We start from the raw sequence: 16,767 nt of genomic DNA on the forward strand, positions 1-16,767 counted from the left end.
TCTTTGGCCTACGAGCTCCGACTGAAAAACAGTCAACATTGAACTAAGCAGAGGAAGGGATGCAAAACATCGCAAAAAAAAAAAAAAAGAGAAAATCACAAGCATCCAAACACATAAACTGTGAAGAGGAAAAGAGAGCTAAAGGTACTAAAAACTCGTTTATGAACTATCGTACACAGGTGCGGTGCAGAGATCGCGATTTATAGCCTGTTCTGTCTGTTTGTGCGCGAACGTATGGAAGTGTGTTCCACAAAAAGTATGAACCTGGAAATTCCAAAGAAGTACTCTATGCGTTTCAGAAGAAAGTACAGATGCCACTCCCTTCCTCGGCATCGCGCGGAAACTCGCCAAGGCCGTCAACAGATTTCCTCTACGAAAACGTGACGACATCTGATGTCACGTCCTCTACGTCACATCTCAGGACAAAATTGGCGAGCCGGTCTCTCAGCTTCATTTGTCAGCGTTCGCTTCTCCGCTACGCGCGCGCTGTTTTAAAAGGTCCGCAGTCATTTCAAGCAGTGCTCTGCAGAGTTCCCCCAAGGAAGCATGCAACCGAAGCTGTGGACAAGTGCTTTCATTGCCGTCGCAGTATGTCTGTCCCTTGGTGTGCGAGGACGATCTAGCACAAATATCTACGATGTACTTCGCCTTATGTATCGCATGTGTGGTAAGTGAACGTTCTTTTTTCTTTTTCTTTTGCTTGAATTTCACTGACATGGCAACGAGTGCGAAAGAGCTTTAGTCTGAGGTGCGACTACGTACACCCATATGTAAAAAAAAAATTAAAAAATAAAAACAATGGCTGTGAAGGAGAGTTACAGTCCCTCTATATAGATATCTGTATGCCGGTGGGACATTCCGCATGCCAAATGATCCAAACATGCCGCTCCACCATCACCGATATTTATTTTTTATTTTTTAGTTGTGCAGGTAGAGGAGTTCGAGGGTAGAGTAGTTTCGAAAGTCTCTGTTCAAAATATGTTTTCTTCAATATTTCAAAGTGCTCGAAATGTTGCGCCGAGTGACGGAAAGGTGTACCATCCATTTTCGCGAGCAATTGGTTCGTGCTTAATTCTATAACTTTCCAGATGTGATTTTTATGTCATTGGAAGATGCGACACTCTACCCTGCACACCTCATGCAAAGTAGGTTTCCAAAATCACCCTTTAATAGGACGTGCAAATGAGGCGATTTTCACTGTGTTTATAATTTTTTACCGCATTCATTTTAGAAGCCACTGGTAAGATAAATGCGGTATCATATCTATGGTGTTCCTGGTGTACATAAAAAAAGTTTCGCTTTTTTTTTTTGAGCAGTATCTTTTGCGCTAGCGATACTTGAAACCGCCGGAAGCTTCGCAAATTTGGCAATTTTCGAACTGGGTTTTTGGATTATGGCGGTCCAGATAAAAGTAGCAGCATTGTGTGATTCGATTGTAGAATGCTTCCACTGTGTTCATAAGAAACTAGAAAAGTACTACTTGGCTTGCGAGAAAAGTTTTTCTTTTTTTTTTCAGACCCATGTTAGCACGTAATGAGTACCTTAAGTCCACAATTAATGTGTGATATAAAGTACTGAAACGAGCCTCAGGAAAGCACACAGTTATGTCACAATCATGCAATCAACCTCCAGCGCCGGTCTCTCTAAAATTTTCTTTATTTCTTGGTCGCTCCTTTGTATGGTTTTAGTTTATCTAAGTTCTTTTAGTCAAACTTTTCGAGCACTTTCAAATATTGAAGAAAACATATTGAAGAAAACATATTTTGAACAGAGACCTTCGAGACAACTCTACCCTCGAAGTCTCCTACCTGTACAATAAAAAAAATCAATAAAAATATCGGTGATGGTCCAGAAGCATGTTTGCATCATTTGGCGTGGAATGACCCTAGTGTAAAATAGAACTGTGCGGACAAGAAGAGCTATTTTTTATAGGATGTACGCGCACTTTCTAACACATGAGACAATTGATGTTCTGAGGCCGGAACACATAGAAAGGACAAATACATACAAAGCCTCAAGTGCCTAAGAAATTAATGATGAAAGATGGAAGTCACTGGGGAAAAGGTTATCCAGAAGATACGGGTTCGACTCCTACAGCTGGCTAACCTTTTCAGTGACTCCCATCTTTCATCATTCTAACACAATTCGGTCAACACCTCAAAACAACCGTCCGTTCTCGCGCAGCAATATGCTCCCTGCGCTATGGCATTATCTGGCTGTTGTGTCGATCCAAGGTGGAGAAGAACGAGAGGAAGGAAGAGGAGGGTAGCTCACGCGGAGCGGACTGACATTCGAGGCATTCGGTTTCGGACATTGGTCCAGGACAGTTGTGCTAGATGTCAATAAAGACATAACACTGGCCATGAAGGATTCGTGTCACACAAAGTACAAGGATGTAATGATTATTATTCATCCATCATCCCGTCCTCATCATTTCATATATCATACTAACCACAGTGCGCCGTGGAGTACGTCATCACTACACGTATTTGTTGTATATAAAGGTACACTTTAAATACACAATTCGTATGTCATCCGGACCCCGACGTCTCTTTCCAGTCCTCAGTGATTTATTTCCTGGTGCGCACAGGGAAGCGCTAGTGAATAACACTCGCCACTCGCTTTCATTGAGGTCGTTTTTCGCAAACACTTCATCGTTCGACTCTGCGCGTGTAGCGTACCGGTTCTCTTGCCTACAAATAGCCTATTTGACCCGGCAGCTCTATAGACGTGCCATTAAAAGATTGACATTTACCGCATTTAAGAACGGGACTATACATGCTCTCGAAATCTCAAGCATCCCCTACACCACTCAGGTGGGATAGGACACAAAATGTCCTGCGGGTCTGGCGTAACCTGGGAGATACGTACGTATTTGTGTGACCCTCTCTACATACTTCAGGCATCCGGATCGATCGGAAGTGCAATGAAGTCCGTGTGATTCGGTCACCGATTGGGTTCTAGCCATACTACCATGCATAATCCTACCGCACAATTCTTATTCAAAATATTTTACTTTTTTTTTGTTGAATTGCATAGTTTAGTCGGCTTAGCATTATTCCCTCTGAACTTAGATTTCTTTGACACACGCACATCACAAACATGATCGAAAAGCATTCTACTATACGTGTAAAATAATGGTAATGGTACCGTTATGTTACACGTAAGGTTCGTCTGCGCAGTGTGGCGACATGGTTGCACGTGCCGCAGGATAGGACTGCGGATAATTTGGACCACCTGGGGTTCTTTTGACGTGCACCGGAAATCTCCGAAACACGGTGCTGGAAGCAATGTTTACGAACCCCACACTGCTACCGCCGTCGGCCGGGAAAAAATTTTGGTGAATGATGATGATGATGATGACACGGCGTGTTTCACTGCTGGAGCTACCTCACACTACCCTGTTACATGTGTAATATTACACGAATGAGTGGTCGAGTTCACAGAACGACTCAAGTGTCCCCAAGTATAGCTGATCCCAAAAAAAGATTTAGGAAACCACGAAATGTGCAGTGCGCGTTAAACATACAAAGCCATGTAACGCTTGGCAAATTGTACAGTAATTGTCTGTGATCAGTAATCAACGCCCATGAAACGACTTTTCTCACGGTGATTCAGCATTTCCTTTTCCCGGAGCATGAGCATGCTGGCAGCGCCACAGAAGGCCATCGTCCGCTTCTGTTCTTTATTTTCTTTCATTTTCACTGACTTCCAGTTCTGTCAACATCTAATGGATGTTGCGTAACTACCATTCAACGCGACTCTTGAGTGACACACGTTGAAACAAGCACATACCAGCCAAAAATTATCTGCGAATGCTGTTGCACTGAGCGAGAGAGGACACCCATTTTCCTTTTTACATTTAGCATCACTGCTCTCTTTGCAGAAACCGGCAAGGAGTCCTTGGATGACCATGTCAAGTGCGTGGAGATGCTACTCGGAGGTTCTGGAGGCGAGGTACGTACAGCATACAAAGCACAAACGAACACACCCACTCGACACCCGGTTGTTGTGTTCAACGTATCAGTGTTTCAAAACATTTCTCACGTCATTTCAGTTAACTGAGGCAGCTGAGAAGTGCATGTACCAGGCAGAAAACGAAACCCCGGATGACGCCCCGTTGTTGCAACTCTGCTCACGGTACACACAAATAGAACTGTGGAAGACCAAGGCAGATAAGCCCCCTGCATCACTTACTGGGGTAAGCACTTCCTTGCAGGTCGCTCCAATGTGCGCAAGAAGCCAAAGGAGACATCTCTACATTTTTCTTTTCTTAATCAATCAATCAGGAGAAGAGACGGCTAGTACGGCCCTGAGATATAAACTTGTTTCGGTGGATATCATACAAACGCGACCGTGAGCGAAAGTTTCATTCAGAACAGTACCGCGTCCGAGCGGTGTGCTCTTAGTGGTATGCACAACGCGTAGTACTTCGCTACGTGGTCCTTCGACAGTCGTAAACACGCGAGGACGCAGCATAAATTGTGTGTCAAGTACACAAAATTAATTCAATTAATTCGCATATTTCAGGTGATAAGCCTGGCAGGCCTCACGAGAATGATGTGCATCATGGGAGAAGTAAGGAGGCCAGTATCAGCGTGGGAAGCCGCCTTCTCTGTAAGCATTTCTTTTCCACGAGTATCATCCTCTCCTTTCCTCCACTCCATCCTTCTTTTGTCTTCAGAATCCCACCTGATTTTTATGCGATCTACGTCTTGCGTCTCGCACTGTGTTCTCGCAAAGTACAGATCCCGACAAAAGTTTACGCAACACCAGAGCTACGTATTTCTTGATCTCAGCGACACCCTAGCGGAGAACAGTAGTGGACATACTTACTGAGAGGTGCGTTGAGTACCCGGTCACCTGTTTGTAAGTCTATCTGCTCCTGTTTGCAGCAACCGTGTCGGTCAGATGACTCTATACACCACTCCAGTGTTCCGTAAACTTTTGTCGGGACCTGTACTACTTCTCTGTGTGACGTAGGAGTAAAGTAAACATTTATCTCTAGTTTTGAGAAGTACGTAAAGTTGCGCGCAATCTGCCTCCCGTCTGGCAACACTGTCCCTCCAACAACACAACCTCCCTTCCCTATAGCTGCCGGCGGGCCGTCGACAACACGGGATGGGGAGGTACTTGTATAGTACGAAGTTCTCAACTACCACTTTGAAGTGCTGTGATAGACTGAAAATATGCTTATTTTATTAGAAATTAACCTCACTAAGAAAACTCATTACCCAAAACATAAATGCCGTCCATGAATTTTACGCGCTTTCGGGAATTTTCAAAAGAACCAGCAATGCTTCATACCGTGTATTCAGACGAGCGACGTTCACCAGAATACTCCAGTGGAAGATGCGAAAAGCGTCATAGCTTTCTGCTGCCACGTCAACGTCATTTCTTCGCGTACACTGCAAACCTTGGGGAATATCCTGTGGCACAGCTACAAGATATTCCGTAGCAGACGACAGGAAAACACGCTGACGGTGTCGTCTGCTAAGTGCGCTGTACGCCACTCCTCCGATATTCCAGCACCGTGTGAATGCTCAACAAAACACGGCACGGAACTTCGGCTCCGTGAGCAGTGTTGTCGCTTTATCTTCCACTAGAATCTTCCGTGAGGATGTCGCTTGTGTGAATACACAGATACGTCATAGTTTTTTTGTTTTTTTTTCTGCACGTCAGCACGAGAGCCCAACGGCGTGTCTTTTCGTGCTCTTCTAACCTTGGGGAACATCCTACGGTGCAACGCGCAGTCACAAGGTATTCTGTAGCAGACGACAGGGCTGATGATGTCGTCTGCTATGTGCACAGTGCGCCACGTGCGATATTCTGACGCCATGTGAATGCTCAACACAACACGCTACGGAACTTCCGCCTCGTGAGCAGTTTTTCGCTTTTTCTCCCACCAGAATATCCCAGTGGAGATGTCACTCGTGTGAATACACGGATAGTTTCGGATGCTCCATAAATAAGTGACACGGTCACGAGCTCTGTCTCCTAGCAACAGGGCGCGCACGTTCCCGCTCTCCGGCTCGCGTTTTGCCAGCAGCTGTGAGGAGACGGAGATGGAACTTGGATCGAGGAGCAGTGTCGCCAAACAGGTGGCAGATGGCTCACACTGTGATGCAATACTACTCAATACTAGAAATTTTAATAATGCTTTATTTTCGTTAACTTTATTCATTTTCATTAGAAACTTTTAATAAAAAATAATAATTTTCGTACCTCCATGTCACATTGATTTAAAGTAGCTATTTAAACTAAATACTTAAATTAGTTTCCATAAACCGGTTCCGTTATGTTGATATTGATACGAACGAGTTATGAAAGCCGATCTACGCAATACCGGAACATCTGCCTATTACACACTTCCCGTTCGACTAAAACTGCAGCACGCACGTTCGACATACGACGTTACACTAAAAGGCGTATTCTATATCCTTTCAGAAATGCTTTCCCAAAGGGCAGGATCGGCGGACGTTGGAGAAAATACTGTAAGTAAAACGGTGGCTTCCACTCGGGGCTTCGCCCATATCGCATTGGCCGAGTGCATGCGGCACGGCCACGCGACTATTCTCACCCATTCCACCTTGTGTGTGATCGGGCGTTCCTTGTATTTCAGACAGAAGAAACGGCACTGAGTTGGCCCCCACCAAAGCGTCACCTGTACTATAGTTAGCGTCGTCACATCATCATCCGCACCTGTACATAGACATCCACGGCACACGATATTTATGACAACCACAGGAAGAATTAAAAGTCCGCCATTCGTTCGCATTTAAAACGGATGCTAGAGATAGAAGCAATAAAGTAATTTAATAGATGTACAGAACGCGGGTTCTTCGTTCCTACAAGTCCTCACGGCGAAATTGTCTATGAGGTAAGCGTAGTATTCGGTAGTATTGAGCAAGATATGCTTGTATTGTTGGGGGTTTCGGGGGTTCAGCCTCTACCCTCGAAATCGTGCCTTTGCTAGTGCATTTTGGAGAGGGAAGACGAGGGTTAAAATCCTCTCTCCCATATCAAGTTCCTGTGCAACCCATCTCGAAATATTCTTCTGGATTCGTATACTGCTTGTATCAGCCAGGCAGGGATGTTCTGTATGGCTGTTATAAAAGAGTTGGCATTACATTTTACGTGCATCATCTTTAAATAAAGGAAGATAAGTAGAAACAATTAAATATAGGAAATAGACTGCCTGCGATCCGCACAGCTGAGATTAATGGAGCAAGCGAAGGCACGACGATCGTATCGAACATTTGTCTCGGAAGGGTCTAACTACGGCAAGGCATCCACCAAGACACGGTAGCGACGTTGGGAAGGGTGCTCCACCGTGAAGGAGTGGGCCGCGGAATTCAAGCAAGGAGAGGGCAGTCTAGTAGACCTGCGGAAGTGCACAAGAAAACATCCATCGCTCAGCTCACGTGAATACGCACAGTTCCGCCGCATCATAGTGATCTGTGTTCCTCTTGTGTGTTTGTGTCTCATACGCTGCTTCTCAACCGACATCTTGACATACACGAGGTCTGTGCCACAGGTCTCTTCAAAATTACTTACGCCTGATCAGAAACGCATATGCGCTGTGCTATTCTCCAGCTGGTCAGTGCGGATTCCGCGTACTTCCGTGCCTGGTCACTTCTTCATCAATTATTATTGTTGTTGTTGTGAGTGTGGATAAAACCTGTGTCCACCCGACCCGACCCGACATCAAAGCCCTGTACAAACAGAAAAAAAAGAGAGGCTTCAATGAAGTCCCCTGGTGAGATGTCGGAAAGTAGATGCCAGCGTCGCCTAGTGATAAGAGCCGACAATCCTGGTTCGATTCCCCCCGTTGTCTGGCATTTTCGGCGGCTGCCATGTCTCGACTGTACACCTAATCCTCACCGCTGAGGGCGACTTGGTCTGTTCCATCAGCAGGCCAGCTAGGTATGGCCACGAGGACCTGCTGCTCGTGGAATAGTTTCTGAAATGGCAGACCACCACCGGGGGCTGCAACGCAACCCTTATTTGTCGCGTGCGGGGTGTCGGGCTAAGCGAGGCGGTACGCTCCAGAAGGGGGCTCTTGTTCCATCAAGGCGAGGACAAAACTATCGGCCGCCCTCAGCTCTCAGAAGCACCGGAAGGAAACGGTGATCTGCCTCTTCCTGCTTGCTTCTCACAAGTGTGTCAGAAAACTGTGGCGTTGTAACCTTCGTAACGTTACTACCGTTAGCGGCAGAAGCGCCAAGAGGGAAGCTCAATGGGCACGTCTCTGTCCTCCCGGCGTCGCGGCTTGACGGTTAACCAAGACAGACCACTTGCGAGTCTTGAAACGATTGTTATCGTATTTTGGCTCCCCCCACTATCATGGCGGTGGGTAATGCGTTCTGTAATGGAATCGGATATGCGCACACAATTTGTGGCGAACATAATAAATAAATAAAAACTTATTTACTTTGCTAATTTCAGTTTAATTCAAGAAATTAAACGTCCGTCCATCAGAATTCCATTAAAAATAAAGGTACTTGTAGAGTTGTAGTACGCGGCAGAAGTTGACCATAGATTTGTTGGTGGCGCTGATTGGCCCACAGATGTTGCAGGTTTTCCCAACGTCCGTGACGTTGCCAGCCTTGCGAGGCCGACTACGGCAAGCAGTTACACCACCACCACCGCGGCACAAATAGAATCGCGCGATCTCTCACGCTGCGGATTTGTGCGTGAATGCAAAGATATGTTCAGCCTTTGCGGCATTCACTGTCGTAGTAGTGTGAACGCGCAGCAAGTTTTCTCTACGTGCTAAGGGGCTGAAGAGTGGCACAAGACGTGTGTGAGACATAGTTTCGGTTTGCGCGTCCCAAGCAGGCTTGTTTTGAGGATTTTGAGCCAATTAAATGCCATAAACCAAGCCAGGAAGGAATGGCTTTGTAGATTCGATAAGAATTACTGGGGTGACGAAGATAGGACACACATAGCTAATGCCAGCGAAGTTCGTTCGGTCCTGGTTAGCGGTTCGAAGGATCTGCACGTAACTTAAACTTTGCGGTCTATGCCATCAGCATTCGCGGTAAATCGTGTATGGTCACATTTTGGCGAAACCGTGCATAGGTTGAGAAAGTCCTTAGCGAGAATGACGAAACTGCGTACTACATACACACACACCAACAATAATGCCGAACATACTAAAGCTTTCCACAAGCGCAACTTTTTACATGGCAAAACTAACACACCACTCATATATCCACTAACAACCAGAACAAGAATACAAGTAACAAAATACACATTCCCTCTACTCTACTCTGTTTCTGCGATAGTTAAAAAAAAGGTCGTCAGAGAAGGCATTATTTAAAACCCTCCAAAAGCTATTCGGTTTTGGCGGTAGCAGCATATCGAGCAACAAAGAACATGTACTCTTGGGCAAGGACGATGATCCAGGCTGTCCTGTAGTACGCCGGGAAAGTCTGACGTTCACACCCTCCACAACCCCTCAACTCCTTCAGAGAGCAGGCGTGCTGCTCACGTCACACCGTGACGTGAGCAGTCCCCACGCCGTACAGCTCGTAGATATTTTCCCGGGGCGTTCTTGCAAACCTCATCGTGTAGTGACAAGACAGCGAACACCGTGCACTAGCGAGAGGACGCTGCGGTCGCTTGATCGACAGCGCCACCCGTGGCGATTTCGCGCGTAACGGTCTGGTACTGACGCCGTATCTGCGCCTTCGCGTATGTAGCTTTGGTGCGTACGGGTGTTTTCCCGAATTTTATATATCGGCTTTGGGCTTTGGACTCATTAACCCGTGAGACTATTTGTGTGGAAGTGGCTTGTCACGTAAAATGTATGCGATGGGGAAGCCTTTTGCACGTGGAACATTATGTGTCTATGCACAATGTGTGACACAGTGTGTAGCGCAGACAAGCGTGTAGTATTCGTGGCCCGTTTTTACGTGAAGTTAAGTGCATATTTATCCGCAAGGGACTACCAATTATAGACTACACATCAGAGACTAGCTACGTCCAGTACCTGCGCTATGAGGACGGAAATCTCGCAGCGAAGAATTCACATGAATAATACAGTCAACATCAAATTGGAATATACATTACGAAGATAGCGGAAAAAACCAAACCTTCTCATTTCTTTCTTATGCATAATCCGTTAACGTGATGATGCACTGTGAGGATAAGTTTCTTAGTCAAATTATTCCCAATCTTGCATCGCTCATGCAAGTCGTGGGATTCCCTTTTAGCCCTTTGTGCCTGCATTTGATGCACAGTCACAGTAATAAAAATCAATCAGTCAATCAAGATTGTTTCAGTATATAAATAAGGCGTGTTTTTGTTTGAAACTGGATATGTAATGATAATAATGTTTTATTAGTGCTAAAAACGACCACAGCGGCCTTAGTATAGGTGAACATAGCGCATCAGACACATTGTTGCACATTGCAACATAGAAGCAGCCAGAAATATCACGCAAAAGAAACACAAAACATAAACTATGCTAAAAAATAAAAAAAATTGACAGTAACTAAGAAGAAACAGTGAGGTTGCTGTTCGACAAACGCATGATTACTTCTGTGTGTGTTTGCGTGTGTGTGTGTGCGGACGAATAGGAAGGAGCAAAGAACCACTTGTAAACCGAGATCACAAGATTTGGCAACGATAATAAGATCATAGGGACAGAATGCACCTACATAAAATGATGACGGCTTACGAAACGCAGCTCGGGGAGGACAAATAACTCCCTGTGTTCGCATGCAAGCTTTATATTGAAGGAAGACGAGGTCCAAATCCAGTCTTCGCCGACACGCCCCAAAATTAGGGTCCGAGTAAAAGAGATAAATACTGTACGACATATGGCAGACACTAATTTTAGCCAAGGTCCACGATGTTCATTGGTCATTCATTGGTGTATTTCGTAACTTTTTCACGTCAGTTGCTGTGCTATAAGTTCGCATCGTGATGCTCAACTGGTCATTGACAAATATACTAAATGCAAGGAATGAGTTCTAAGTTTGAAACAACAGATTTGAGCGGCACGTTGGGTGGATTGCCGTGAAAGCGCTCTCTCAAATACATGATCGGCGGGACGATACAGCGAGAAGGACGAAAACTTTACGTCAAGTTGCCTCTCTTTCACAGTAACTTGGTTGTCGTGGCAGATTACCACATAGAATTAGTTTCCATTTTGCCTTCTTTTTTTACTTTCTATGGAGGCAGCTTCAAATCGCTCTTTTCGAACGGCGAAACTAGCACAGCACTGCTAGACGCTGCTGGCTGGTACCAGCGCATTACGCCGCGTTTCCCCTCGAGGGGTCGCTGCCGTCGATAGAAAACTCTAGCGCACGGTGCCCATAGATTGCTTGATGAATGAAGCCGGGTTTCGAGCAATGCTAGATGTCACTTTCTTGACAACATTTGGATGAAATATATTTTTGTTGTTGAAATATAGGTAATTTTTATTCGACTTCTGTTTTCAAACACTCTCTTACAAAATGAGTACTATGTACAAATTTGTTGAAGTGAAGCCCTGCTCGACTCTCAGCATTGTGGAAACAGCTCTATACTTTAAATCAGAAGTGTATAACAGCGGTTTGCAACTGTTTTCTCCCAAGAAGCATGTATCGGTAGGCAACCTATGCCTCTTAAGTACGCCTGAAGTTTTTTTTTTTTTTTCACCCTACAAAAAATAAAGCACTTTGCTCCTCGGTTGCCACAACTTTGCTCAAACACACGCTACAAAAGCACGAGCAGTGTTTCGCTTGAAAAGACTACTGCCAGCACTCGTTGCAACAGCTCATTGAGAAGGGCAGCAGTTCAATGCCGTTTACAGGATGAAATTCCAGTCAATAAAGTCTATTAAGAGGTAGCAAACTACCTATATGCAATATACTACACCAGAATAAACCAGCGTGATTAAGGCCTTTCAGAGCCGCAAACCGGCCCCTAGCTAGGTTCAGATACACCAACAGTACCTGCATCACAGGCAGCCAGACTGTCTGACAATGGACTAGGAATGCAGTCTACAGTATATTCCGTGACATGAAGTCCCAGTGTAATGCCATTGCAATGTTTTTAGCAGAAGTGATGCTAAACCAATAACAAATTTGCATTATCCCCGAAGGTGGCAGCTTAGTTCCATGTGTGAAGAAAGCAACTTTGCAAAGCAGCCCTGCTGCAGGTGGTGAATACAATTTACATTACTATGCTGCACTGAACGGAAATTGGTTCAGTACATTTACAGACTTTAGATTATGACATTGTAAGAATATTTTTGCATTGTTCTATTTGCATAACTCGGTTCACCAGGGAAGAACCGAAAAGACCTCTTTCATGGAGGCAGAAAACTGATGAAGAATATTTACATCGTACTGTACAATAGACGTCAAGAAACACTACATATATTAAATTTTGGCATAATTATCTTTGTACCTGTACACGCACAATGTTACACATAAATGTTGAGCCACAGCTTGTCTTCCAGCAAGCTTTAAAGTATGCCAAAATATACCAAAAGCGACCAATAACTTCACATAAAATAAAATGTCTATCTCTTGCAGGAAAACTGGTTACCCTGGAATGGCAATTAGTGTGTGCAAGAAAAAAACTGCCTCTATTGAATGCCTAGACATCACATGACTACCATTTACAGAACAATGACTACTACAACTGAGTGATGTCTTGACATGGCAACATTCTATACAAAGGCACATAAGGTACTCTACATATGAACATGGTTTATACAGGGTGTTTCACGTAAATGAAACGACAAATACTCCTGCTCCATTCCACGTCCGAGCCAGGCTTATCAGCTCATCTCGTTTATTCACGGCGCGCTCAAGGCGCCTAGTATCATGGTGCACAAAAGTCCCGAACTCTTGTTGTCTAGTGGCATGTTTTCACATTTCATGCACTTTGTTTTGATTTTGGATTTTTGCTTTTGACCTTTTTGTTCTGAGCATGGGAAAATGAATCGCATAAAATGTACTTGATTACACATAACTGAATTTTGTGTTTCTGGAGCATCCTACTACATGCCTATTTTTTCTGTCTAAAATTGATACTAAAAACACTGCATAATCTCAATTAATTATAAGCAACTGCTAACCAAATCCCGTTGGTTTCACCCTCGTATAAGGCATTATTTTTTTTAAAACCTTCGTAATAAATTACATGAAACACCCTGTAGCCACTGTAACTATCTATGGCACACCAACAGACTAATCACAATTTTAAGGCACTAGAACTATAAACCATGCTAAAAAGTACCAATGCTTGTTTGGTTGCAGTTATGCGCAGACTATGCCAGTAGAAAGCAAAAAGTACATAATAGTGGAAATATATAAATATGCAAAAGCTACACCTAAGCTTGGCACAGAAATAAAATAGCATCAGTCTAAATGCTTCTGTAACCAACTACACAACGTCACAAACCCCTCTACCCAGAACACTCACTGTGCTGCATCTATACTGGGTTTCCTTATGGAAGCTACAGGGTGCACGTAAATATTTGTGAAGTACTTGTTATACACAATCATGCCCATTAATTTATACCCTTGAGGATAATGTCAATAATATATTCTATACACACCAAGTGATTTCTTCTGTTGTAGAGAGGTATGCAAAATGGCTGTCACCATCAGCGTGAGAGCAGCTCCAGTTCCTTTGGGATTCAGCAACTTAAAGGTGTTTATGTAGGTTTCCAGTGCAACCAGTAGCAGATGCGGGGGGGGGAAAACGCCCCCAAACGTCAGTTTATACATTGGATTTCCCTGTCTCCCTTCCCCCAGTACGTGCTTCAACACAGAACCCCACACCCCCCAACCCAGGGTTTGAATCTGCCCTTGAGAGCGACACAGGCACTGTGCAGTACCATGTTGTACCATATAACCACAGTATTGCCCGATAAGTTATACATGTATTTTGCATACCTCCTCCTCCTTACATTACCTAACACATTATAGCTGTCATATTTACAACAGGAACTCAGACACAGCAGACTATCTCAATGTAGGCTTCCATTGGTAGCTAGACGTTCAAAAATAGTAAATAATGCAAAATATTTTCTAAACATGTTCTCTTCCAACAGAACAACATGGCAAGCACCGTAAAGGTGCAATGACTTAGATTCACATTTACAACTTATGAGGACTATTTCGAAGTGTGATAATGAGCAACAGACAGACATAATACTAAAACTGCCCTCCACTATGAGGCAAAAGGCAAAATAACAAAACTGACCAGGACTTCTTGCACAGATAACTGTGCACATTTCACCAAAGGCACTGACTTCATACTGTGGGTAGCACAAGGTATGAAAGTGAAGGTCTTCATGAGCAAATAACACCCTTGTCTATCAATCTGTAACATACTTTCCACAAGTACAGCCCGTACTGTAAAGTGTGTGTAACAGCAATCCCTCGAGGGGGCCATCATTCTAGAGTAGTTACTCTATCAATGGATGGATGCTATAGTGAAATATGAAATCCCCAATGCAAGTCACTTTGTCGCTAAGTGTGGTAGTCCATGTGTATTGGTGAGGAAAGAGAGTCTTGAAGAATGTGTGATGATAGTAGGGGGTCCCCACTGCACGTGACAGGATCATCATCCATAATATCCTCATAATGAGTAAGTGCATGTCCTGGACTGGCGCTGGGGGCAGAGCTCAGTCCAGAGCTTAGACTTGGGGCTGGACTGGCGGATCCATTCTTGACAGATTCAAAGTCAAGCAGGTCGACAGTATCACACTTGACCTGAACCCTGCCACCTGAGTCCTGACCCAACAGTGCACTCAGCTGAGTGTCTGTAGTTGGGTGCCACGTCTGAGTGGAAAGTGGAATTCCATGCGATTGTAGCTGGTATTCCAGTTCCTGAAGTATCCATGGAAAGATTAATTTGGTGCATTAGCATACAACTTGCGAAGCGTCTCCTCTAGTAAAGCTGTACGAAATCGTGCCATGCAATACCTTGAAAGTCAACGCTTAAACAGTCGCCTTTCCTATAGTCATTGCATCGAATTTCAAACAAAGTTTTCATTCTTTGAATACTGGTTGGCTAGTCCTCTTGTAGGTCTACTGAACAGTTTTCAGCGCTTGCACTAGTACGTCACTTCCCTGTGGCAACGCCACCCTAGCAGTAGAGCTGCGAAAGAAGGTGTACGTGAAGGGAAGTGGAGCTGAAGAATATGTTGCATTGCTGAGAGAAAACATACTTTGAAATGTCATGCATCTAAACCAAAAGTATATTTGTCAAGTTTGAACTAGGTAAGTAAGAAAGGAATATTTCCAAAGTGAAGAGCAAATCCTGTACACTTCACTCACCGCCCAAGCCAACACACACTTTGTCGCAGCTGTACCGCTAGGACTCAGAAAAGCCACGTATACGTTCGAGAAAGATTCTGCTAGGGTCCCTTTAGTTTGTCCAGTAAACTCACCTGTATCCTTAGTAGCAATTGCTTATTTTGTTGCTCAAGTTGATGCGAACGTTGCTCCACAGCAGGGATCCTATCATTTTCCTTTTTAAGCGTTCTCACATAATCTACTGTGGCTTTAAGAATGGTTCCTTTATTCTGACGAATGTCTCTCACTAGTTCATAATGCCTGCAAGGACCAGGAAAAAATGCATGGTAAACAAAGGGGGGTATGAGAGGCTTACAGGAGCACTAAGTAAAATAACTTTGATTGTAGAATGCTTATTGCAACTCCAATTTTAATCTGAGAACAAGTCGTTTTTGCATCTTAGTGCCCCTTTAAGCACACACACACACACACAAGGAAAAATTTCCAATCCAAGTTTTGTGACAGCTTCACCCCGTCAGCATTTGCCTGGAGGTCACTAAGTTCGGGGTGAAAATTGATGCATGTAAATACTTACCTATCATTATTTCTAGGCAGAAGTGTGCCCAATTCCTTGATTCGGTCATTTATATTGAACCTTCTTCTTCGCTCGACTGCAATGATAAAAGTATTAAGCGCATGTAGAGAGATAATGCCGTGAGGAATGCAGGGTTATTTTACTCTAATGTGAACATCTTCAACAAGTGCGTCTGGTTGGAGTTTTGTGTCTACCATATTTCAGTTCAGTATTCCCCAGTGATTCCCCAGAAACTGACCCCTGGGGAGGTGCCAAACTCACTTTTCAGTTCCTCTATCTCATCACTCTGCCTACATTGGTCCAGGGTCGTACCAGGGTTGTGCCCATCACATCTCTCAAAGAAATTCATTCAGTTAAATCAATCAAATTACCTATTCAAACCTTCAGGAGGCCTTCGCTTCGAGATGTTCCTAGACAGCACTGTATGTCCATTACAGAATCAAAGTTAAATCCCAGTTGCGAACATTGTCACATGTGCATGTAACTTGATTGATGTTTATGAAGTCTACTTGCATGCACCATATGCACTGTATGTACGGTGCATGCTATATGAAGCATGTCAAAAACGCTAAAAAAACGTTCTGCATCATAACAGATGCTGTAACAGAACGACACATGCTACACACAGCGCAGAATGACTCCAACGATGTGGATTAGCTCCTGCTTACAGCATTCTGTTAATTAGGTCAATGCAAAGTCTCTCTCTCTCTCTCTATATATATATATATATATATATGAATTGAAAGAACCATCTTTGATGTGGAATGTGTTTTGTGTGAGGCAGGTAGCAAATGTACTAGTGTGTTTATGTGAAGTAAGATTTTTCCTTACCACTGAGAAAAGTTACCTGCAATAAGCAAAATTCACAGAAGTGATCATGCAAATGGTAAAAAAATTTGCCTGGTAGCACACAATACCGCA

The 16,767-nt window shown here is 44.1% G+C and overlaps 2 protein-coding genes across 2 annotated transcripts in view; one reads left to right on the plus strand and one right to left on the minus strand.

The window, feature by feature from the left end:
* Positions 1 to 256: 256 nt before the first annotated feature.
* Positions 257 to 7,147, plus strand: LOC135399868 (uncharacterized). The gene is made up of 6 exons (XM_064631602.1): positions 257 to 667; positions 3,887 to 3,957; positions 4,058 to 4,201; positions 4,531 to 4,617; positions 6,448 to 6,494; positions 6,623 to 7,147. The coding sequence occupies exons 1-6, from the start codon at positions 547 to 549 to the stop codon at positions 6,639 to 6,641; spliced, it is 489 nt and encodes a 162-aa protein (XP_064487672.1). The 5' UTR covers positions 257 to 546; the 3' UTR covers positions 6,642 to 7,147.
* Positions 7,148 to 12,377: 5,230 nt separating this feature from the next.
* LOC135401083 (transcription factor E3-like) overlaps positions 12,378 to 16,767 on the minus strand; it is a 32,545-nt gene continuing 28,155 nt past the window's right edge. Inside the window, exons 6-8 of the mRNA XM_064633243.1 lie at positions 15,847 to 15,922; positions 15,407 to 15,572; positions 12,378 to 14,843 (exon numbers count right to left, since the gene is read on the minus strand). Of these exons, the coding sequence (XP_064489313.1) occupies positions 14,484 to 14,843; positions 15,407 to 15,572; positions 15,847 to 15,922 (602 nt within the window). The 3' untranslated portion in view covers positions 12,378 to 14,483. The remainder of the gene's footprint in view (positions 14,844 to 15,406; positions 15,573 to 15,846; positions 15,923 to 16,767) is intronic.

The sequence above is a fragment of the Ornithodoros turicata genome, chromosome 7 (assembly GCF_037126465.1).
Source record: "Ornithodoros turicata isolate Travis chromosome 7, ASM3712646v1, whole genome shotgun sequence".
Lineage (NCBI taxonomy): Eukaryota > Metazoa > Arthropoda > Arachnida > Ixodida > Argasidae > Ornithodoros > Ornithodoros turicata.

What these genes read in the sequence shown, in the direction of transcription:
- LOC135399868 (XM_064631602.1), top strand. Translation starts at nt 547, where the DNA reads ATGCAACCGAAGCTGTGGACAAGTGCTTTCATTGCCGTCGCAGTATGT. An exon ending in TCGGAGGTTCTGGAGGCGAG is followed by an intron (nt 3,958 to 4,057) that starts GTACGTACAGCA and finishes ACGTCATTTCAG; the next exon opens with TTAACTGAGGCAGCTGAGAA. An exon ending in CGTGGGAAGCCGCCTTCTCT is followed by an intron (nt 4,618 to 6,447) that starts GTAAGCATTTCT and finishes ATATCCTTTCAG; the next exon opens with AAATGCTTTCCCAAAGGGCA.